General features: G+C 40.8%; 3 protein-coding genes across 4 annotated transcripts in view; 2 read left to right on the top strand and 1 right to left on the bottom strand.

Moving 5' to 3' along the window:
- prickle2b (prickle homolog 2b) overlaps positions 1 to 5420 on the top strand; it is a 97046-nt gene extending 91626 nt beyond the window's left edge. For both annotated transcript variants that reach the window (XM_041981424.1, XM_041981425.1), the window contains 4 exons: positions 1236 to 1439; positions 1959 to 2145; positions 2875 to 3744; positions 3873 to 5420. In XM_041981424.1, coding sequence (XP_041837358.1) covers positions 1236 to 1439; positions 1959 to 2145; positions 2875 to 3744; positions 3873 to 4804 — 2193 coding nt within the window. In that variant the 3' untranslated portion in view covers positions 4805 to 5420. The remainder of the gene's footprint in view (positions 1 to 1235; positions 1440 to 1958; positions 2146 to 2874; positions 3745 to 3872) is intronic.
- Positions 5421 to 11997: 6577 nt separating this feature from the next.
- On the bottom strand, positions 11998 to 18171 carry slc2a9l1 (solute carrier family 2 member 9, like 1). The gene is made up of 11 exons (XM_041980809.1): positions 18081 to 18171; positions 17829 to 17989; positions 16644 to 16768; positions 16364 to 16493; positions 16066 to 16214; positions 15773 to 15960; positions 14664 to 14774; positions 14483 to 14584; positions 13873 to 13948; positions 13617 to 13744; positions 11998 to 13493 (listed from the first exon to the last, which is right to left on the bottom strand). Exons 2-11 carry the CDS (start codon positions 17942 to 17944, stop codon positions 13308 to 13310), a joined length of 1311 nt encoding a protein of 436 aa, XP_041836743.1. The 5' UTR covers positions 17945 to 17989; positions 18081 to 18171; the 3' UTR covers positions 11998 to 13307.
- A 1364-nt stretch (positions 18172 to 19535) lies between these two features.
- On the top strand, positions 19536 to 23030 carry psmd6 (proteasome 26S subunit, non-ATPase 6). The gene is made up of 8 exons (XM_041981237.1): positions 19536 to 19812; positions 20295 to 20500; positions 20765 to 20910; positions 20983 to 21202; positions 21299 to 21407; positions 21544 to 21712; positions 22651 to 22728; positions 22813 to 23030. Exons 1-8 carry the CDS (start codon positions 19668 to 19670, stop codon positions 22907 to 22909), a joined length of 1170 nt encoding a protein of 389 aa, XP_041837171.1. The 5' UTR covers positions 19536 to 19667; the 3' UTR covers positions 22910 to 23030.
- Positions 23031 to 23040: the final 10 nt, after the last annotated feature.

The following is a 23040-nucleotide window of genomic DNA, read 5'->3' as shown; positions in this document are numbered from 1 at the left end:
AGAGGAGAAGAGTCTAGCTACTGATTTTGCGCCACGTTGTGGTGGGAGCACTAGGCGTCTTTCACTGGTAGAGCGTAAGTTTCGAGAGGGAGTGTAGCTCTGGATTAAGGAGTGAAGGTAGCCCGGAGCCGTTTGGGTTATTGTTTTGTAAGCCAGAAGCAGAGCTTTGAATTTGATGCGTGCTGCAACTGGAAGCCAGTGAAGAGCAATTAGCAGTGGAGTGACATGAGCTCTTTTGGGCTGGTTGAAGACCAGACGTGCTGCTGCGTTCTGAATCATCTGCAGAGGTTTAACTGAGCATGCAGGCAGGCCAGCCAGTAAGGAGTTGCAGTAGTCAATGCGTGAAATGACCAGAGCCTGGACCAGGAGCTGGGTCGTGTGTTCAGTCAGGTAGGGTCTGATCCTTCTGATGTTGTAGAGAGCAAATCGGCAAGACCGGGAAACCGAGGCAACATGATCCTTAAAGGTCAGCTGGTTGTCTACCATGACACCAAGATTCCTGGTAGAAGATGTAGGGACTAGGCAGTACTTGAGCAATCAGACCTTCATAGTAAATAAGCATCTTAGAGTTTCGGACCAAGAGAATCAAAATTCTCTGATCTGATGAAATGTGGATGAATTTATTTGAAACCTGTCACCAGCAGCATGTCGACAAACACAGGCCGCAAACATCACTTTATTAATATCCCCCCTGCAGGCATACATGGCGATGGCAGCATTATTCTGATGTCTGATGTTGACTCTTGGCTATGAAAATGTCCTCTTGGGTTTTTTTGCTGAATGAACCATGATGCATGATTAAAACGGTCATATGCTGATAACTATTTGCTAGCATGTGATGAGGTACAATAAAGCAAACTGCTGCTGTAAATCGATGTACCAGGATGGATAAAAAAATTATCAAGTGCAGCTTGTCAGCCTCAGGAACACTGCTGGGAAACGACGGCTTTAGGAATGTACATAATAAATGTCAGCGTGCCATCGTAACAATACCAAAGAATGGAGTTTTGAAGCTGGAAAGACATGTGGTGCTGCTTTGGTTCAGTTCTTGAAGCGTAGATCTTGTCTGTTCTGTCCAAAGAATGTTGCTCTGCAGTGAGAATATTTCAGGTTTCTTGATGCATTTTCTCTATAGTGCTTTAAGTTTAGAGATTTTAAATGTAATGACAATTAAAGGGGAAAAATAGTTTATCAAGAAAAAGATGCAATGGTCCATTTATTTCTTTCTCTTTTAGTGCGGAGGCCAGATTAATGGTGGCGACATTGCTCTGTTTGCATCACGGGCGGGTCACAGCATGTGTTGGCACCCTGCCTGCTTCGTGTGCAGCATGTGCAACGAGCTTCTGGTGGACCTCATCTACTTCTACCAAGATGGGAAGATCTACTGCGGCCGGCACCATGCAGAGAGGCTAAAGCCACGCTGTACCGCCTGCGATGAGGTAGACACATGCACACACGACATGCTTGCACACATGACTGTGTATTAATAGATGCACATATAACTGTCAGTAGAGGTATTTATAATGCATTTAGACACACACACAGAGAGCCTGCACTTACACATGCCTACATACACACCAAACAGCTGTCATATGACGCTCACGGGCTTTCCAACTTAATGGGGTCGGCTTTCAATAGCCCAACCATTAACACCGACTTACTCTGTTACTGTGCAAATGGGAACAAGGACACCGTTAGTACTTAAGAGGCACCCCGATGGTTTAACAGCAGTGCAATTAAAAGCAAATGTGCCACCTAGATTTAAACAAGTCCCTACTCACATTAGCCTCCTACACAAGTCGGAGAGAAAAAGACGATCTCAAAGTTCAGAGCCAAAGAGAAGTAGTGCTTTCGGAGGAGAAGAGAAGCATGCAAATTCTTTGTGTCATTCAGCACTGAGTAATAACCCAAATGCAGGCCTGTAATAATAGATACTTTTTTAATCTCTGCTTTCTTAGATCATCTTTGCAGATGAGTGCACCGAGGCAGAGGGCCAGCACTGGCACATGAAGCACTTCTGTTGTTTTGAATGTGAGACGGTGCTGGGGGGCCAGCGCTACATCATGAAGGAGGGTCGGCCTTACTGCTGCTCCTGCTTCGAATCCCTCTATGCTGAATACTGCGACTCCTGTGGAGAGCATATTGGTATGCTGTTTCTTATGATGTTTTTAGCAGTTTATGTTAAGTTACAAAGAGACCTTGGTTTACATAGCACAGAAATATGTACAAGATACATCACAACTTAAAGTCAATCTGGGTAAAAGGCAAGACTATATCAAGAGACTTTTCAACCTCTAAAGTGTCAAAACATCTTACAACTTGTAGTTATAGTCACTGAGAGGAAAACTGAGGTATTTATTTGCATTCATAGCCGCACAAACATCAGTATCTGTGTGATTCCCCCCTGTTAAAAGGGCCAGGTGTGAGATTGGCTCATATTTCTCTGATCTTATCTGTAATTATTTGTCAGAAAGGATACAAAAAGCAACTGGTTAAAAAAGTACAAGCGATTATAAATTGAAACCGCTAGAAAACACTCTCAAACCAGATGGCAGCCATTAGGAAATAGCTGTTTTTTCGTTTCTCCTGAGACTTGAAGCATTCTCAAAATGCTGTGTTTATGCAGTCTTGGCCCAGCGCCATAATGGGTCTGCCCCACAGCACTGAAATTACTGCCTCTAGCTCCATTGTCTCAGACAGCAAGCTCCTTGAAATGCAGTGCTATTTTTATATAAGGCTGCATTTCAAATTAGACGTTAATTTTGTGGTAGCAGTTATAAGCCTGTTGATAAAGACATCATGCTTCAGGTTTTCAGAGAATTTTTGTCCCTTTGCTTAAACCCTGGTGTATTCTTGTGCTTTTCTTTGCTGCAGGCATTGATCAAGGCCAGATGACGTATGACGGGCAGCACTGGCACGCCACGGAGGGCTGCTTCTGCTGTGCCCGGTGTAAACGCTCCCTGTTGGGCCGGCCTTTCCTGCCCAAGCAGGGTCAAATCTTCTGCTCACGCTCCTGCAGTCTCGGGGAGGAGCCCAATGGCTCTGACTCCTCTGATTCGGCCTTCCAAAGCGCCCGCTCCACCAGAGAGTCTAGACGTAGCTCCAAGATGGCAAAGAGCGGCTGTGGAGCAGGTGGGTTGCAGACTCAGAGGTATTCAGGGGAGGTGGACCCTCTGTCTTTACAAATGGATCTTCTAAGTCTCTCTAGCCAGACGCCTAGTTTGACTCGCGAACCGCCTTCCTGGCAGAACCAAGAGCAAGCAGGAGATGGTTATGAATCACAATCCGACCCAAGGGCCAATCCCACTCCTCTGCAGCTCCTCAGCCAGTGCAATGTGAGGAGTACCTATAATTCCTCCTGCTCCTCCAATCAGCAGCATGATCACAGGATCAAGCAGAATGGAGGTTTGAAGCGACCTCCAGTCTCAGCCCTGAAGGGCCACTCTCTGAATGAGACCTGGTTCCAGCAGGCAGTTCCGGAGGAGTATTATCCACCCAAACTGAGGACCCAAAAGAGCTTCACCGAGGTGTCCCATTGCTCTCAGCACAACGGTTTCTCCTCGGATAAGCGCTCGATCAGTTTGCATGGCTTTCAGAGGGTTAGAGATGCAGGGCCTCCAACAAGTGCCCAGGTGGCAAGAAGCAGGAACCCCATTAATGCACTTAACTTCACAGAACAGCTGACCCCACTAGAGCAGACCCCAAGAGGATCCATGGAGTCCTTGGCTCTATCAAATGCTACAGGTAGGTCACGAATCAATAGCTTTTAAACAGAATTGTTACTTACCATACTGCTGTATATTGCTTCTAACTGTAATGGATTTACAAAGTATGATAAAAGTTAACATATTTCGCAACGTTTTTCCTTACAGGAAACTCAGCAGATGGTGGAGGAAAGCATCAGGAGCACCTCTCTCGTTTCTCCATGCCAGACCTGAGCAAAGACTCTGGAATGAACATGTCCGAGAAAAGTAACATGGACACACTCAACTCTTCTGTGCAGTTTCGTAGCTCTGAGTCTATTCACAGTCTTAGCGCCAGCCAGTCCTACGTGGAAACGAAACCCCCCAGGTCTTCTCAGTACCAGGTGCAGTATTGTGACCCTCCTGGCATGGGTATGGGCATGCCTCATTTGGCACCTGGCTTCACCTACCAAGAGGAGGATAGGATTAGTCTAGTAAGCAGTGCTAACGCTGCACGTCTGCCACCCATTAGTGAGCGCAGTGTGGGTGGTGTTGGAGCAAGAGGAGCAAATATCAGAATAGATGCTCCAGAAGAGACTCCACAGAGACGGCGACACCACCATCACCGCGCCCGAAGATCTCGTCGATCTCGTTCAGAAAACGCTCTGAACTTGGTGTCAGAGCGAAGGGTAAGACCCCAAGACAGACCGCAGCTGCGTGTCAGAGAGGATTATGACCGCTTCCCACCCCCAAGGAGTGCCAGGGATCAGTTTGGAGTTGGAGGAGGGGGTAGATACCAACCCCAGTTCTTCAGGCAATGCCCAAGGACCACATCAGACCTGACTCTGCAGAACCCCGGGGCCAGCAGACGCACCGGGTTGAGCCAGTACTCCTGGGACGATTATGACGATGACTGGTGCTCCACCTGCTCTTCATCCTCAGAATCAGAGGATGAGGGTTACTTCCTGGGTGAGCCAATCCCCAGGCCCATCCAGCTGCGCTACATCAACAACCAGGAGCTGGTTCATAAGTACAACAACACAGGGATGGGAGGACCTAACCGCAGCGGGCAGTTGCATACCCGCAAACGCAGAAAAAGCAAGAACTGTATTATCTCTTAACACCTAGACAGCGAGTTACATTAAGTTCAGCTTGTGTACACTAACATCCCCACCTTGAACAAAAGAACATTGCAGTGTTGTTGAGTGTTGATAATCATGTAGTTAAGTCAGTGATGAATTGCCGTCAGTAGACCATAAAAAATTAAAAGACAAGTGTTTGCATGTTTCCTCATTTTAATGTTTTACAGTAGCTCCTAAACGTCAGAGCTAACAGGTACGTGAGCGCTTCTATCAACAACCTTTGTCCAAAGTTGATGAGCAATTTGTTTTTGTCTGAACTTCATTTAGACACAGCAAACAAGTGTACAGAATAATCTGTTTGGTACAGTTTTACATGCAATGTGATTTAGTTATATGATGTCCTGTACGACTTAATTCAGCTCATATGTACATAGATAAATGAATTAATAATTTCACTTAAGTTAAAGAAGTTGGTGTAAATACAGTTGTAAATGAGGCCTCGCATATTTTTATATTTTGTATGGATAGAATCATTTATGTATGAAATAACTATAATCTAGAGATAGAACATAAAAACAAACAACAAAAAAAAGCTTATGCATGTGTTATTTGGCTGACCTGGTGCTGCATTTGGAATAAAGGAGTACTTCACTGAGTTTTGGAATCAACAGCTGGTCTTTCTCTCCTGAGAGTGACGACACGAGTGACAGAGTGTGCAAAACACTTCCCGTCTCCATCTGTTTAATGTATAAATGAATGACAATGTGGTGAGAGTCTGATGAGAGTCATCCTCCTCTGGATTGTTTGGATGGTAATGGGTGTAGTTCCATTCAAACACACAAAAGTTTATTGTCCTGGTAAGAGATTCACTGATGTTCTGGATTATTACATCTGCCTCCATGAGTTGGAAACGGCTAAGGTCTGAAAATGCAGTGATTGAATTCTCAGGATAATGATTTTGTTGATGCGTCTCTTTATTTGTCCAGTACTTTGGTTTTGGCGTAATATTATTTATCTAATGGCATTTCCATTAGCCTTTGTTGTAATTTGTGTCAAATTTTTGCATGCAACACATTAAAATAACATGGCTAAATGTGGTAAACACTTGCACGAGTTAAAAACGTATTAGCATTGTCATGCTAATCTTGATAGAGCCCTAGTTACTGCCACCAGATGGTTCATCATTCATATGTGGTTTTTTCATATCAATCTTTACCTGATCCGGAACTATTTCAGCACATATCACATTTGCAACACATATCAGATTAGCCTATGGAACACAGCGTTACCGCTTCCAAGTGAAATTAAGACTAAGAAGGGAATCTGATGTTTTTTTTACCTCGGGTGCTTTGACTCTGCTCCTCAAAAAGGCACAAGATGTTTTCCTGCTTAAACTTCCAACTTGGAAAACAAGAAGTTCACAAAGTGTGTGTACTCTTGGAAAACACTTTCCTTAAGCGGCTCTAAGGATTGAGTTGTGCAAAGAGGGTGCTATGTAAGCTTTAGGTAACAAAACCTATTTAAGAAAACAACTCGTGTGTTCGAAGGTTAACTACTGCCATACATTGTCTAGCAAGTTGTATAGCTGAGTGTTAAACCGTGTCATACTGTAAACTGGATTGAATTTGACGTCCATGTGGTAATGGGATTACTGCTGCTAGCCCCCATAATCCGCACACACTCACACACACATTTACTTTATTTGGAAAAAGGTGTGTGAACACTAGTCTGTTGATTAGAGGCGCTAAAGCTGTTGACATAATTGGCACATTAGTGTGTTTATCTCACCTCAGCTTCCACGTTGTGTGTTCCAATTTTGATATTTACTCTGAAGCACTTAAAAAGCCCAATGATGGAGAGTAAAATAGACCTAATTTAGTCGACCGTGATAAAACAAAACCAGCTCTGTATAAAAGTGCACTATGTTAAGTTGGACTGCAGATGGTCTGGTTTGTATGTGAGGCCTGTTCTCCGCTTTTTGGTCTTTTAATTATCAATACAGACTGTCAGTCACATCAGTTTGTCACAAATGTGGACCTTTTACTCTTGACGCAGCTTATTTTTTGTTATTTCCTATTGATTTGTTTCCTTCCTCACCTAAGTGTGTGTATGTGGGGTGTCTGCGTGTGTTTAATTAAAAGCAAATGGAGGCAGAGCAGCAAGGGGTGCCACAGATTGTTACCATATGTTTCTCAGGCTGTGCCATGTACAAGGTGGAGGCTGGCGGGGAGATAATCCTCAAGTTGTGTGGATGCTTCCAGTTGTGATAGTCAACACAGCCTGTAAATAAGAGCCACGAGTGTTTCAGTACCGTCACTGCATTAAGTCAGGTGATGGCAAAAACACTGCCAGAAATAAGAGGGTGTATTGTTCTCTGATCATGAGTGACATTATCAGTTTGCTCTTGAACAGTAATGCTTTCCGCTTTTTAAGGGGAAGAACAGTTTAGACGTCTTATCTCATGAGTTAACTCTACTGCAGGTTGGTTTATTAAAGCCTGACAGAGTAGCCAGTGTGGAGCTCAGTCATTAACTCTGAGGTATGTAACTGAGTAAACAAGACAAATCAGGCGACAATTTCTGTTTCTTTATTTACCAAGGTTATTCTTTAAAATGGCAAAATAGTCTTTATTATTATACTTTGTTCTTCTGAGTAATTATTTATCCTCATTTAACCTATCCTTGCGGCAGTGGGCTGCCACATTCCAGCGCCCAGGGAGCAGTTGGGGGTTGAGGGCCTTGCTCAGGGGCACACAGTGGTTTTACCTTGGTTACCAACCCAGGTTCTCCAGACCCAAGCCCACCTCTGTAACCAGTAGGCTACTACTCCCCCAAATAATTGTTCTTTGCTGCCAAAACCCAGGATCAAACCAGGGATCTATTTCAGCGCACACAGCGAAGCTTAGGCTGGGAGCGAACCCTCTAACTTATGTTCGTAGATGTAATCCTGTCCACCAGGCTTCCAGGGAGTTTCATTATTAAATTATTTTGACTGGCATCCATCACATCTTTAACAGTCTAGTAGTTAAAAACTTATTATTGTGTACTGTACCTGTGGATTAAAATTGGTTTAATTAGCAGCTATGCATACATTTACATTTACAGATGCAAGTTTGTGTGTGAAAGCCCAGATGTACAGCTGTCCTGTGTTGAAGCTGTTGGAGTTGTTTTAGGAGACTCTAAAAGCCATAATTACCGGTCCTTACAAGCAGAACGCCTGCAAATTACAGCTGCTCTCTGAGCAAACTAAAATAGCCTGATTTAATTATTTGGAAATGAAGAGTGTAAATGGTGAGTTATCACACATGCAACCAGCTTTCCTTTCATAGGCAAGCAAGTGGATGCAGTGTTGTGCCCCACATACACACAAAATAATGCACACTGGCCTCGCTGAATAGGAGACATGTGACAAGACTGAGTGAGGCCATACAGCAGTGTCTCCTCCTCCAGCCTCCATCATGTGTGTTCAATTACCACAGCAAGAATGCACAAACACAGCTTTTTTAAAGATACATGTAAAAATGTTTCCATTTCAGCAGAAGCTCTCAGAGTAAGCAGTGTTTTTCTCTCTTCCCTGGGGTGTGAATCCCCTTATTCTGACCCTACCTGAACATGTCAGGTATAATCGTTCAATAAGGCTCACAATCCAAGTGAAAAGGTCATGAGGACAGCAGGGGATTTCCCTCCTTCATCACCCACTCAGAATCCCTGTTTTTTTTTTGTTTTTTCTTTCACCCTGGTTTCACCTCACTAGTTAGTCCTACTGTCCTGTGTGACACACTCCTCTCCTGAGGTGGATGTGTTAATATCCTCTGACAGCAGCCCTGCTGTCCATCTGTCTCTTCTCTTCTCTTCTCTTTTCTTCTCTTCTCTTCTCTTCTCTTCTCTCTCTTCTCTTGCATCCGCAAACACTTAACTGTGACTTTCCACCCTCCATGGCCTCATCTGTGACCGTTCAAGACTTTATATACCACTTGGCTTCACTCCTCAAGCTAATCCTCTTCATCAACAGGCTCCAGTGTAAGTTTATAAAAGACATTTACAGTAAACGACATAAATCGGACTTGTGACACACTCTGCACCATCAGTTATGAGCTCATAAAAGTCTCCATTGGGGCCTTTATTCAGCCTGGCTGTCTTACTTTGAGGAAAGTCCATTTATGGTGTTTGCTCAGTCTAACACGTGGCACGGTGAAATGCTGCCAGGTCTGGATTAATCTGCATATCCAACAGCTCAAGGGGCACCTTGCCATAATGGGAAGCAGCATGCTGGGCACCTCAACGATGCACTGCCAGAGTGCTCCGTCTGGTTCAAGATATCAGCCCCCTCCCCTCCTCAACCTTGTGACTCATTAACAAGCTCAGGTCTCAGGAGGGGTCCCATCTGTGTGTCACCTGTATGAAGTTACCACTGCTAGCGACATTTAATGTAGGACATCATTCCCACTTGTTTCAAGGATTCCCTTCAGCATGGTAATTAGGCTTAAGTTGTGTTTTTCTTATTTCGTCTTGTCTCTGTTTAACAGGGATGATGGATGGACTGATAAGTCCTCCAGCTGTGTCTGTGGCACTGAGTTTCTGTGATGGTGGTGATTACATTTGTTACTTAAAGCTGTGTTAGATAAATGCTAATCTTTTCTTTGTCTTATAACATTCTGGGTGCAGATGTGTTTAACAAAAGCTGATAAGGATGATGAAGCATCAATTTCTGTAGCAATATGAGTTTTCTCTTTAAATTAAAGTTACGCACCTTTATTATTCTGCTCTGCTCTTGATATTCATCTTCTCTGACCTGTTAGGCAGCCTTGTATTTGTAGGAAGGCATCAGAGGAAACAAAAGGCTAAAACTAGATGTTGAATCGTAACTTTGTTGCTGTGATGTGCACCAATCTTGTGTTAACCTGATCGTTTGCTGCAAGGAATCACCAGGAAAGTCCTCCACAGAAACCGCCTGGAAAAGGGCCAGCATTTTCCAAACAACATTTATATGAAGAATTTCTCAAGTTTACAAGTGATCATCTACCAGTTGGATGAGAGTCATATGAAACCTGTCAGTAAATAGGAAAATATTTTTATTGCACATACAAGGTAAGGTGTTTGTATCATCCTCAACGACTGATGAAAGTGTCACTTTCAGAAGGTTTTTGTTTTGTTTACATACATCCAACTAATACTGTATATCAGAAATTCTATCAGTATATGCATGTCACCTATCTCAACAACTGTTAAATCAAGCTCTGTGTACTTCCTGTAAGAAGAGGCACGGTTAGCTCCTAATGTGTCTTTGAATATGACTGAACTCAAATCATTTATTTGTTCTTTATCATAGTTACAGGTGAATTAAAGCTTGAGATCCTGTCGGCATATAATATAACATCCTGCAGTTTACCCTGCATGCTCCCCAAAAACAACAAGATGTAATTTCTGTTATGTTTATAGAATTTTACCTTTGAATGCCATGGATTATTTTCAGGATTATGTATGACAGCTTCTTCCCATTTTCCCACAACCAGTCCAGCAACAGAGGGTGCCACTGGTGGCCATGTCATTGTTTTAGCCTGTTACATGTACCAGTTGGAATCATATTGCATATAAATGTGATTCGGAACTAGATGAAACAGTATAAATAAAAATTGTGTTTGGAGAATTCTATATATGAGGCACCTGATGGAAGACCTCTGCATGGCTGCACACATTCAACATAATTATGTGTTTTCATTGGGACTAAAATGATCTCACAGGTTGAAAATTTGGTTTCCTCTGTTACAAATTCTGCAAACAGATTATAAATGATTTTTTTCAGCCTGGACTGAAGTAAACAATGTGTGTAAAAATGAACAGCTCAATGCAGCTTGAGCTGCTGAGGAGGTCCCAATGACACAAACACTTACTGAAATTGTAAATTCCCAGTAAAGCCACTGGCTGGTGTCAGAATGACCTGATAATTCCCCTGACATCTGCTCCTCATTCTCCTCCACTTAAGCTAAGCAGATAATCTCCAGACACAATGGTGGATTCAATCAGGAGAAATGTTGGTGCTGTCTGACATTGTCATTTTCTAATTTAATTCACATGTTTACACATAGCAGCATGTGCAGATTCATTCACTGGAGAAATTAGCATGGACACTTCATGTCCAGAAATCTTCAGACTTAGTGAATCTCTTCAGCACAACCAACTGTGTTCACTCCTGTCTGTCTGCCAGTGAGCTCAGCGTTGCCAAGTAGAGAGACGGGAGAGTAATGGCCCTTATTTCACCTTTTCACTGCATTTTCCTTTTTGTTTGAGTTTCTGTTGGGCTCTAGAGCCGTTTTTGGCATGTTTTTCTTTCTTTTTTTTCTTAACCAAAACTACAAAGTATCAAGTGAAAATACAAACAGCAAGTAAAGATTTAACATGAAAACAAGTTCAACTAATAGAATTATAAAAATGTAAATTCATTACTATAAAAGTCAATCATTTTAAAATGCAACGCTCAATTTTCATTTGAATATTTTTAATTTAAAATTTAATATTTTTTTTATTCCAAGATTTTCTAATTTTCTCTGAGATATTAATTGATTCTACATTAGAAAATCCTTTTTTATACTGTTTAGTGTTTAGGATTATGACTTTATCTTTCATCTCACTGACTGCGAACAGAAATGATCAACCTGTCATGATTAAAAATTATATTAGTGAAAGTAATTGTGCTTCTAAAAGTTTTTAATATTCTGCTTTATTTCCTTTTCCTTTTGACTCCTTTGTCTCCATTTACACCGTATTTTTCTCCCTAAAAAATTATTAAAACAACCATGAACCTTCTTATGAGACCAGTATAAACTGGGATGTGAGGATTTGTATGTCTTTAGTTGTGTTGTGTTGCTCCGTTGGTAAGATTGCCCCAGTGCGTCTCAGCAGAAGATTAACAGCTCCATCTGTTGATGAAAATTAGTAATGCCAGGTAACCAAAGTCCATGAGTAGATGAAGAATTAAAGGAAGGTGAAAATATCTCATGGAGCACCAGAGTACTGAATGGTTTGATGGGTAAGAAAAGGATGGGAATCTGGGACTTTGACCCTCAACTATTTACTGTATAGAAAAGTTGGGAAAGCTCTTCACTCCCATCATTGCTCTGGAAACCCATTTAATTTATTTTTGTCTGTTTTTCTAGATGATTTATAAAAGCACAACTTAGAGGTATACATTTAAAACATTTATGCTAATATTCTTCATTATTTTGCTTTTTTTTTCTTCTTATAAAAGCCCAGGATACAGAGACATGCCCAGTCTTAAAACGGTAGGATTTTCCACTTTCCCCACCATTTAATTGTTTGCTTAATCCTTCTGGGATTTCAGGCACAGCAGGATATCAGTACAATATGATCAGAACAGACTGCCAATCACACGTAGCTCAAATCCCCCGAGAGTGAGACTGAGAAGAGTGTTTTAGCAGCTAATGGGGACCAGTGGCTACTGGCAGCTGCTAGGTAGAGATAAGACAGAGGACACCTTCAAAGATTAGTCAGTAAGTTAAATCCTAAGACTAAATGGCAGTGAAGTGGACTCACAGACCAGGACTTGGCATTTTTTGTGCTCCTTCCTCCTCATTACAGCAAATTATGCAAACCTCAGCTGATACAGACTATATGAACATGCAAATAACACGTGAAACACAATAGTCCAAGGAGAAACAGAAGAAAATAATCTGTTTTGTAAATTAAAAAAAAGAAACTGAGCAGCAGATTTAGTTTGTCTGATGTGACCAGTAACTTACAGCAGATGTTGCATAATGTGTGCAAACTCAGTTTTACTGCATAACTGACATTAATAGATCAGTTTTTATTCAAATGGCTGCACCTTTATACAAAACATAACTGACTGTCCGTTGTAGCTGCTCCTTTGCACTCTCACAGTCTTGCTTTGAGGATGTGGTATCATGTCAACAGCAAAAGAAAACAGTTGTGTGAGTATGACCCGTCTTCAAAGGTCCCTCTGAAAGGGCCTGGTCTGTGTCCTGTCAGGCTTCCAGACATGGTCCTCTGTGAGCTCCATCATTAGGTCATGAGGAAAGCGAGCATAATAGAAAAAAGGCAGTGTTGTGATGTTGTGAGATCTTGCGGAACAGATTCAGTTAATTTCACTCCCTTCAGTCGTCCAGTAACAGACTGCAGAGTCCAAAGGAGACCAGAGGGAGCAGTGGATGATTTATTGCTCAAAAGCAGGAGGAAGGAATCTTCTGACCTCTGTGTGACAAACACTTTGCAGCTGTACCAGCGCAGGTAACCTCCTGTGTGATGGTACAACTGCACTCATCTGGAACTGCTTCTTTTTGTAATGTTATATAAAAACTGCAGACCATTGAAAAATATTAGTAAAATCATTAGCTTTATAGTTATCTTAATCACAGCTTCAGGTGCACGGAAATTCTTAGAATAGAAATTTTCCATTCCTTTCAAAGATCCCAGCTGAAAAAGAGAAAACTGCTGTTTCATTTGGAGTTTTCAGACATTTGAACAGTTGCTTGTTCTCTTTGCTACAGCCTAGCTGTGTCGACTCTGCCTCATAACCTGGTCTCTACTCTGTCTTCCTCTACGAAGGATTTCCCACAGACAGTAATGGCTCTAAACTCCTCAGAGATCTCCAGCAGAGTTTTGCCTTTAGTCTCAGGCAGAAGTAAAAAGGTATAAATACTTCCAAACAGACATACACTGGCAAACAGCAAAAAGAGGTACGACCCGAGGGCATTCTGTGGGAGGAAATGGGACAGTAAAATATCCATCAGAATAAGATTCTTATTGACAGTGTAACACAAATTTCTGTGGTGGTAAAAATAAAACATGCTGCTTATCATCAGATTAGTTGTACTCACAATGAGGAATGGAAAGATTAGGCCCAGCGTTGCAAACATGAACCATCGCTGCAGCCCCATGAGGACAAAAGCTGCCAGTCGATTAGACTGGATGAAGAGCTCGCTGTTGATTGTAGCTGCAGCTGGTCCTGCGTAAACCATTGAGATCAAACAGGGTTGAATTTGTGCATCGAGACATCTTTTCTCTTATAACTGACTGTTCATTGCAACAAATTCATTTAATTTAACACTCAGTTACAAACTGCAAAGCACATACCAGGTCCTCCACAGAAGAAGATGATATAGAGGATGATCAAAGTAAGAGTAACGTATGAAAGCCAGTCGTACAAATCCTGCAAGAATTAAATTTATTTTATGAACTTATACGATTGGCTTTGTAAAACCTTGTTACATGCTTACACTGGTAAAATGAGATAGTTACAGATGTTTGTGCTTACATGATGTATGAGGTATGTTTTAACATATAAATTGGATGTAAATTAGTATTTAAATTAAAGAATTAAAGGATCCTGCATTTTCTAACATTGTGCAGGAAATAAATTTACTAAAGTAAATGCACAGTTATGAGGTATTAAATTAATGGTATTGCATTGTTATCCACATTTACTTAGATACAATTCCTCATGGGATTCCTGGGGTATTCCAATCATGAGGATATAATAAGTGAAAAGCTGAAAACATAATGCTTCCATAATGAGTCCATCTGTTGCTGAAAGGAGCCTTTTAAGCTTTCATATCATATTCAGATAGTTCCTCATATGATTTAAGATTTTGTAATCAATATAAAGACTCAGCTACCACACTAAAACAGAGCTTTCACTGCTTAATGACCATGAATTAATGCAAAATCTGTGTTTTCCCATTACCTTCAGGTTAAGAGTGATGGTAACCAACACCCAGCTTGCAGACATGACACCATACCCACCCCAGAACAACGGCCTCCGCCCTGTGTGCTCAATCAGAAGACCCTGATAGGGAGGAAATATGACAGAACAATGGTGATATTTCGTTCCTCATTACAGATAACTTTGTTTACTGGTTACTCACACAGGAGATGGAGGTGACGATTTCACAAATTCCAAGACCGAGAGTGACGTAGCGAATCTTGTCTTTTGGAATACCTGTCTCCAGGAAAATGTCAAAAGAGAAGGTACTGATCTGGGAAGGAGGAAGGTAGATAAAAAATGCTAAAATTAAATTAAAATCTAGTCAGTCCTGTTCCTTTAACCATGGTCAATTATGCTAACTGAGCTCTGATGTGATGATGGTCATTTTTGTGCTCGTAAAGTTTGGATGTGTCCATTCATTTAAAATTAGCAGGAGTGTCCATACTTTTGAATAGTGCTGTAGGCTGTAGGTTTTGTGTGTGTCAACCTGTTATTCCGTCATTTAATTGAACAACACGTCGAATATTGAAGCAAGTGAGCTGCAGCAGCAGAAGACCACACCAGGTGCCCGTCCTGTCAGCTAAGAACAGGAAACTGAGGCTACAATTAGCACAAGCTCACCAAAACTGGAGAATTGAAGATGGAAAAACATTGCTGGTCTGATGTGTCTCTTTGAGCTCCACATTCAGATGCTAGGCTCAGAATCTGGTGGAAACATCGTGAAAGCATGAATACATGCTTGGATCAATGATTCAGGCTGCTGCTGGTGGTGTAATGGTGTGGGGATATTGTCTTTGCACATTTTGGGCCACTTAGAACCAGTTTTGAACCATTTGAAATCTACAGCCTACCTAGTATTGTTGCTGACCATGTCCTTCTCTTTACGATCACACTCTACCCATCTTTTGATAGCTACTTCTGGCAGGATAATCTGTCACAAAGCTCAAACCTTCTCCAACTGTTTTTGTTGTTAGATGACAAAGAGTTCATTGTACACCAACGGCCATTGGTGGAACAGGAGACCTGCATTATGGATATGTTTCTGACAAATCAGCAGCATGCGTGTGATGCTATCATGTCAACATGGACCTAAATCTCCAAAATGCCCAACACTTTATTTAATCTACGCCATGAAGAATTGAGGCAGTTCTGAAGACAAAAGGGGGTTTAGTAAGTGCATAATGAATGGCATTGTATAACAGTACAGAACATACAGTATATGATGTTGCATTTATATTTGTAGATCCCTGAAATAAGGTTTATCCTCACCACAGGCATGCCTGACAGTTGGTTACAACCATAGATGGTGAGCATGGTGATAAGTTGCCATCGAACAGTCCTGTCCCTAAGCAGCTGCAGAGGGCTCTTTGGTGGGGCAGCTTCAATGGCCAGCTGTTCAGTAAGCATCTCATCCATCTCCTGTTTGTAGTCACCTTTACCCCACAGACTCTGGAGGGCTGGAGAGGCAAAAGACAGAGGAACAACAGAGGAAAAAACACACTGAAAATATGTTTTTAAAAATGTACTTCTTTAATTGTATAAATTCAAAGCAACATACAGACCTCTTTTACATGCCTTATCATCACCCTTTTCTATGAATAAATATCTGGGAGCCTCGGGAAGAAAAGGCAGCACGATAATCTGCAGCACTGAAAAACATGCAGGGACACAGAGGACGATGTTCCACAGGTCCTCGCGACCAAGGATCTCACTGGTAAAACAAAATTAGTTCAGTTCCTGATCCATTCAGCTGCAGTATACTGTTTATCATCTCGTAGTTTTAGCTCTGTTTGCACAATTCAACAATTCTATTCTTAACTTTCACCTTCTTAAATAATCATATCAACTGTAAGTGAATACCTTAATCCACAAAACTGTCCAAAGAGTTTACCAAGGGACAAGAATGTGGCTGAGGTTAGAGTCACTATGCCTCTTAGCTTTCTGGGTGAAATCTCCCCAAGATACATCAAATGGAGGCTCGATCCCAAACCTGCAGAATACGGACATATTAAACAAAGGCAATCAGTGCACCCAAATGCTTCATCACCATAATATCAAATGATTAAAACTGTTTGGAATTAAGTAAGAATAGTGATAGCATGACACATTTATATGGATTGTGGAAGATATATTAGCTAACCTGCTGAGTACCCATACAGGATCCTTGCCACAATAATCATTTCATAAGATTTGGCCCACTTGCTTGTCAGCATGATCCCAGCTCCAACAACAGAAAGAAAGCTGTTGCAGATACTCGCTCTTTTTCTGAAGAGGGAACACAGGGGGGGATCAGTTCCACATTAACAGAGCTGTTAGTGTGCATGCAATGACTCAGCAATGACTCAGTGCAGGCATGAGTGAACAGAAAGACAAAAATGTCTCATCAGAGGATCAAAAATCCAAAAGGTTCATGTTTTTATCTCTTTCTCACCACCATTCAGCTGTGTGTAAATGCAGTAATGAATCAGCTGTTTGATTACAAAAACACATTTGTAACTATTAAAATGTATGTGTGGATTTACTTTTGATGTTTTTAATGCATTTTTGGCTGATGATAATCAGTTAAATATCAGCAGAATGTCATCATCTGTGTGTGACTATAACAGGAATTGCAGGCTTAATATAGTCAGAAAACAAGAGAGAACAGTCTCTAATTAAAAAAAAAAGTTGCATTCTTCATGGTGACTTTGACTTTCATATAGTCACATGTATAAATCATGCCTCAAATAGTTTACCTCATAGCATCATTTCCTAAGTCATATTTGGGCTAAACTGTGATATCTATCTAACTTTACTCTACTAATATTACTGATTGACTGTGCATCGTTGCCAATAAAACCTTAAAATATGGCTTAAATAAAAAAAAATAGGACAACATATGATGTTTTCTCAGTGTGTTCTCATTTCTTTTTCATTTGAAAATGATTTGGAAAACCAAAAGGGGCATATTTAATCTCATTTTGTTGCTCTTTATAGTGACACCAGCCATTTCTAAATGGTGTCACAAATATCAAAGGACTTTGTGCCACGTTGTATTTATGAAAAGAGTGACGACAACTAGTTCATCCCAATGTCTGGTGTTTGTGAACAGCAGTGAAAAGGAAGTCAAATATGACCCCTTTTGGTTTTCCATACAAATGTGAATGCAATGCTCGTGCATGTGCAATTTACTGTAACCACACAGACATGTCACCCAAAAGCATGGCACGTCTCTCTCTGGAGATGCTGGTCTACAGGGAAGCATGCACCAATGTGGAAACTACAGGAGTGTAAATGTTACCACTCAGGGTCAAAATTATAATTGGCTTGTAAGCTTTGTACTCACTTTCCTAGTCTGCCTGAGATGAATTTGACACTAACAGCACCAAGTAGTCCCCCAACAGCAAACAAGGAGACAATGAGAGACCAGATCATGGTGACCGTCTGAGGAGTTGGAGGCATGCCATGCCTGTCACACCAGGTGCTGTTGATGAAGCGCTGAATGTACTGCAGAGACCGTTTTAAACAATGGCTTTCAGCAAAGAATCCTCACAAAATGAGAAAATGAGATGAGAATGGGAAAAATGAGGTGTCTCACCGGGGACGGGGAGCTCAGCCCGGTGATGTGGTAACCAGCCTGAAAGCTTCCTCCGATGCCCAAAATAACGATGAGGAACAGAGCATTGCCATGAGTCTAAAGAGAAGAATGACAAACAGAAATATGACAAAAACAAAATACTTATTTTTGGATCTGTTGCAAAACACTTGAAATAACCACAACAACCCTCCTCCCACCCACCTTATTTCATAATATCAGAACTTAGTTTTTCAAGTTCCTACATACAGAACTGGAAAATTTAGCTTGTATTAAATGAAAAAAAACATCGGTAGATTTTGTTGCATGCTTTAATTAGCACATCTTTCTCAGATAGAATAAACTAGGAAAACACAGCATGTTAAAGTTAATAAATAAGTTTTTTTTAGTAATTACTAAGTTTTACATGTTGAATAAGTGCTTGAAAGAAAAACGCAGAAACTAGCGAAGTGCAGTGACTCAGCTGAACTTCGCTTGTAAATGACTCACCTCTAAACAGCAACGACAAGCTAAAAAATAACTCACAAAAACAACATGTAAAGTTCTTATATTTTCCCTGTGTATTAGACTTTGTTAAAAATAAAGCAAAGCTTCAGATTAGTGTGTGAAAGTTGCCATATCATAGCATCAGATTCTGATATAAACCCCTTTTTCATCTACCTGTCCTGTCACCATTTAACTGTATGCACATATATATATATATATATATATATATATATATATATATATATATATATATATTAAAAATAATAATAATAAAACATACAAACTTGAAAGAAATCAGTAAAAGCCTACCAGCTGTTGGAGCAAAGTTTCCATTTTCTCTCTAGTGGTGTGGATTTTACTGTACGTCCACCCTACATGGACTCTGTTAAGAGTGCCAGGCTGGTTATCATTAACTTTCAGGACAGAAAATTAAGTAACTGGCACTTCTCATCTGTCAGTCCAAAACATAAGCTGGACCTCCAGCTAAGGTTTGCATCATTACAGCGTCAGTTATGACACTGCATCAAGAGTCATTATTTATCATGAGCTGATGTAGCCACATAGGCGTGGATGTAATTTAGGAAACATACACTAGTCATAAAGAGTTAGGGATATTCAACTTCTGGGTGAAATTTACAGAAAACATAAAAAGTTAATGCTACACTGATAATTCACCATGAATGTAGGACACTTCAGTATATATACATATATATATATATGTGTGTGTGTGTGTGTGTGTGTGTGTGTGTGTGTGTGTGTGTGTGTGTGTGTGTGTGTGTGTTACAGTTTTAGAGGACGTATTCTGTCATTCCACCTTGGTGGTGGACAACTTAGAATATGTTCATTTGCGCTACTGACGGACTTTACATCTAAGGGTGTTGTTCATGCACTTGTCCAGCAGGGGGCAGTAGTTATAACTCCCTTTTGACGTGTCTGGCTGTGTTCCGCTCTTTTCTCTTCTCGCTGTCAGTCGCGCTGGCGGAAATAATACAGTCCAGTGTTCTCCGTAGTCATCGTTGACTAGCTGGCCACAGTGAATAGTGGATTAGTCTTCATAAAGAAAGTCCTAGTTTTCTGTGTTTTCTTGTTAATTTTGTAACAAAAATGCCACTAGAGAATCTAGAGGAAGAGGGTTTGCCCAAAAACCCGGACCTGAGGATAGCACAGCTGAAGTTTCTCCTCACAATGGACGGTCACCGACAGGATGCTAAAGTGAAAACCGAGCTCATGGATGCTATCAAAGCTAACAGTGAGTTAGCTTTTTACGCCACAGCACTAGTCTAGATATACTTTCTATTGCACACACAATTTTAGTGTTGTGTGTTGTTATGTTATATATTCATTTAGTAGATTGTTGATTCTGAAACCAAAGTAAAGCTTTAATAAAGAAATCAATGTTAATGTAAATGGCGTTGCTGAAAAATTAGCATGCTAGTTCACTATTTTAGCAGACGTTTACTAGCCAAAAACTTTTAAGCAACAGTATAGAAAATTGGCCCAACTCTTGCCATGCAGTTTTTCTTGTGTGGAGGTCATTTTTATTTGATTAAGTTAGAAGTGTGTCTATATTTATTGGGGGAAATAGCAAAATATGATTTGCGTGATTGTATTCATAAGTAGATTTAATGTTACAGTCTTTGGGAGTTGGTATGAGCTGTGAAAACTGTATGAGTTTTATGCAGGGTCGTCATTTAGTCAAAAACAAAGCAACACTGTTTTTTCATGTTGTAGACATGGCACCGTATTATGAGGCCCTGTGTAAGGAGCTGAAGTGGCAGCTGGACAACGACCTCCTGGGTAAAATGAAGAAAGCCAACGAAGAGGAGCTGAAGCGCCTGGATGACGTGCTGGAGGATGCAGAGAAGAACTTAGGAGAAAGTGAGATACGAGACGCCATGATGGCCAAAGCTGAATATCTCATCAGAATTGGAGACAAGGTGAGATATTGCAGCAGTGGCATGAAGTGTGTAGTAGAAAAAATAAAATTATAATCTAGTTTGTTTTTTATGTATTAATGTTGTACTTTTTAAAATAAGATTATTTACTGATGTCCCTCATGTACACAAAACACCACAGTAAGATGATATTGTGGTTGACTGTTTCCAGTGAAGACGTGTGCAATTAAATAAATTGGTTTGTTTAATGTTATACTTTTGACATTTATCTAATTAATTTTTTATGCTTCCCCAATATCCCTGCAGGAGGGGGCTTTAACAGCCTTCAGGAAGACCTATGACAAGACAGTGGCTCTGGGTCACCGATTAGACATTGTCTTCTATCTGCTGAGGATCGGTCTCTTCTACATGGATAGCGACCTCATAACACGCAATTCTGAGAAAGCTAAGAGGTTGGTTCATCATTGTTCTGAAATATCTCCGGTTGTCTAACATTGTCAGTGCTGACTCTCTTTTCTCTGCAGCCTCATTGAGGAGGGGGGAGACTGGGACAGGAGGAACCGTCTGAAAGTTTACCAGGGCTTATACTGTGTGGCCATCAGGGATTTTAAGCAAGCTGCTGAACTCTTCCTCGACACAGTCTCCACCTTCACTTCCTATGAACTCATGGACTACAAGACCTTTGTCACTTACACTGTCTATGTCTGCATGATTGCCCTCAAAAGGCCTGATCTCCGTGAAAAGGTAAGAGAAATATGTACAAGATGCTGTCGCATTTCTGGTAGTGTGTAAATTGGCAGCACAGATGCAGTTCTTTATGTTAAATATATTTTACTACAGGTGATAAAAGGAGCAGAGATCTTGGAGGTGCTGCACAGCCTGCCTTCTGTCCGCCAGTATCTCTTCTCACTCTACGAGTGCCGTTACTCTGTGTTCTTCCAGTCTCTGGGTAAGAAGGCTTTTAATTTTTGGATATAATTACAGATATAATTTAACTTTGATCAGTCATGTGTCTGCTGCTGCATGTTTGTGCCTAATTACAAGATACTGATCGCAAATAATAACTGTAAACCTTTGTGCTGCAGCCATGGTGGAGCAGGAGATGAAGAAGGACTGGCTCTTTGCGCCACACTACCGCTACTATGTGAGGGAGATGAGGATCCAGGCCTACAGTCAGCTGCTAGAGTCCTACCGCTCTCTCACTCTGGGATACATGGCGGAGGCCTTTGGTGTCAGCACAGAGTTCATTGACCAGTGAGTTGGAATACAAGTTTTTCATATTAAGCAAAGTTCACACAAGATTTTCAGTGTCTTCTGATTGAGGTTTAAATTAAGTCTCATGCTTCTTTTGTGATCTGAATGTTTAAAAGATGCACTGCGTTCATACTAAAGTGATCTGAACTCCTGATTCTTTTGAATGATCTTTATCCAGCAGTTATGGCTGTCATGAACAAACAGTTAAAATACAAAACAAGCCGCTTCAGTTGATTCAACCTGTTTTCCTCACCTGGTTGTTGAAGAGAAAGTGGCCGCTCCTCTAAACGTTTTTTTTTTTTTTTGCCTCCGGCAATCATATTGCATCAAAGTGAATTTTCTCTCCAGCATTTAATCCAATTCTGCTCAGTTTCCCAAATTTCCCCAAACTGCTTGTTCTCATATTTGCATTGATTGCAGGTTCAGCAACTCTTCTCCCACTGGCTGCCGGAATATTAAACTAGTCAGATATTTAGTTTGAGATGCATCTGTGAGCTTCATAAGTGGAGCCTTTGAATAACTGAAATGGGTTGATGATTAGTAATCAAACTACAATTTGCCTCAGATCTGGTCCATATGTCTTTAACATAAAAACTTGTTTATAAAAATCTTTTTTGTGAACTTCATTCAACTTTTTAGATCACGTTTTACATCTTGGTCTGTGTTGACTAGGTTGATGGAAGATCATGTAGAAAGTTACAAAACCTGGCTTGAATGACCTAAATTAGTCTCATTCATCCAGTTAATGCATCCTGGATGTTATAACCATGAACACTATACATCCACTCAATTTCAGGTTGTGGAGATTTAAAAACTCTTGGCAAATGTGTAAATTCATCCTCTTGCCTAAATTACGTATTTCTGAAAATGTAAATTATCAATGTGCTCATGCAAAAATTTGAGGGCTGACTTGATCAAATCTCATTTTGTTTTCACAGGGAACTGTCCCGGTTCATAGCAGCCGGCCGTCTCCACTGTAAAATTGATAAAGTTAATGAGATTGTGGAAACCAATCGGTAAGGCTTCTATACTTGGAAGGTCCATACTTGGGTGAAAAATTCAGAAACTGAACTTGGCATAATATTCTTTTCCATTTTCAGACCTGATAGCAAAAACTGGCAGTACCAGGAAACCATCAAGAAGGGTGACCTGCTGCTCAACAGAGTCCAGAAGTTGTCAAGAGTTATTAACATGTAACTACAGTGGCCATTTTTATTACAGCAAAAGAAACTTGTTTTCTTCTTGGTATTCCCAAATCCTGTTGTTTGTTTGACAGTGACTCAGATTGTGTACATAATAAAACCTGTTTACCTGCTAACACTGCATTT

Source organism: Melanotaenia boesemani, chromosome 3, assembly GCF_017639745.1.
Source record: "Melanotaenia boesemani isolate fMelBoe1 chromosome 3, fMelBoe1.pri, whole genome shotgun sequence".
NCBI classification, from domain to species: Eukaryota; Metazoa; Chordata; class Actinopteri; order Atheriniformes; family Melanotaeniidae; genus Melanotaenia; species Melanotaenia boesemani.
The sequence above is the reverse complement of the archived record's forward strand: the minus strand, read 5'-3'. Positions and strand labels throughout refer to the sequence as shown.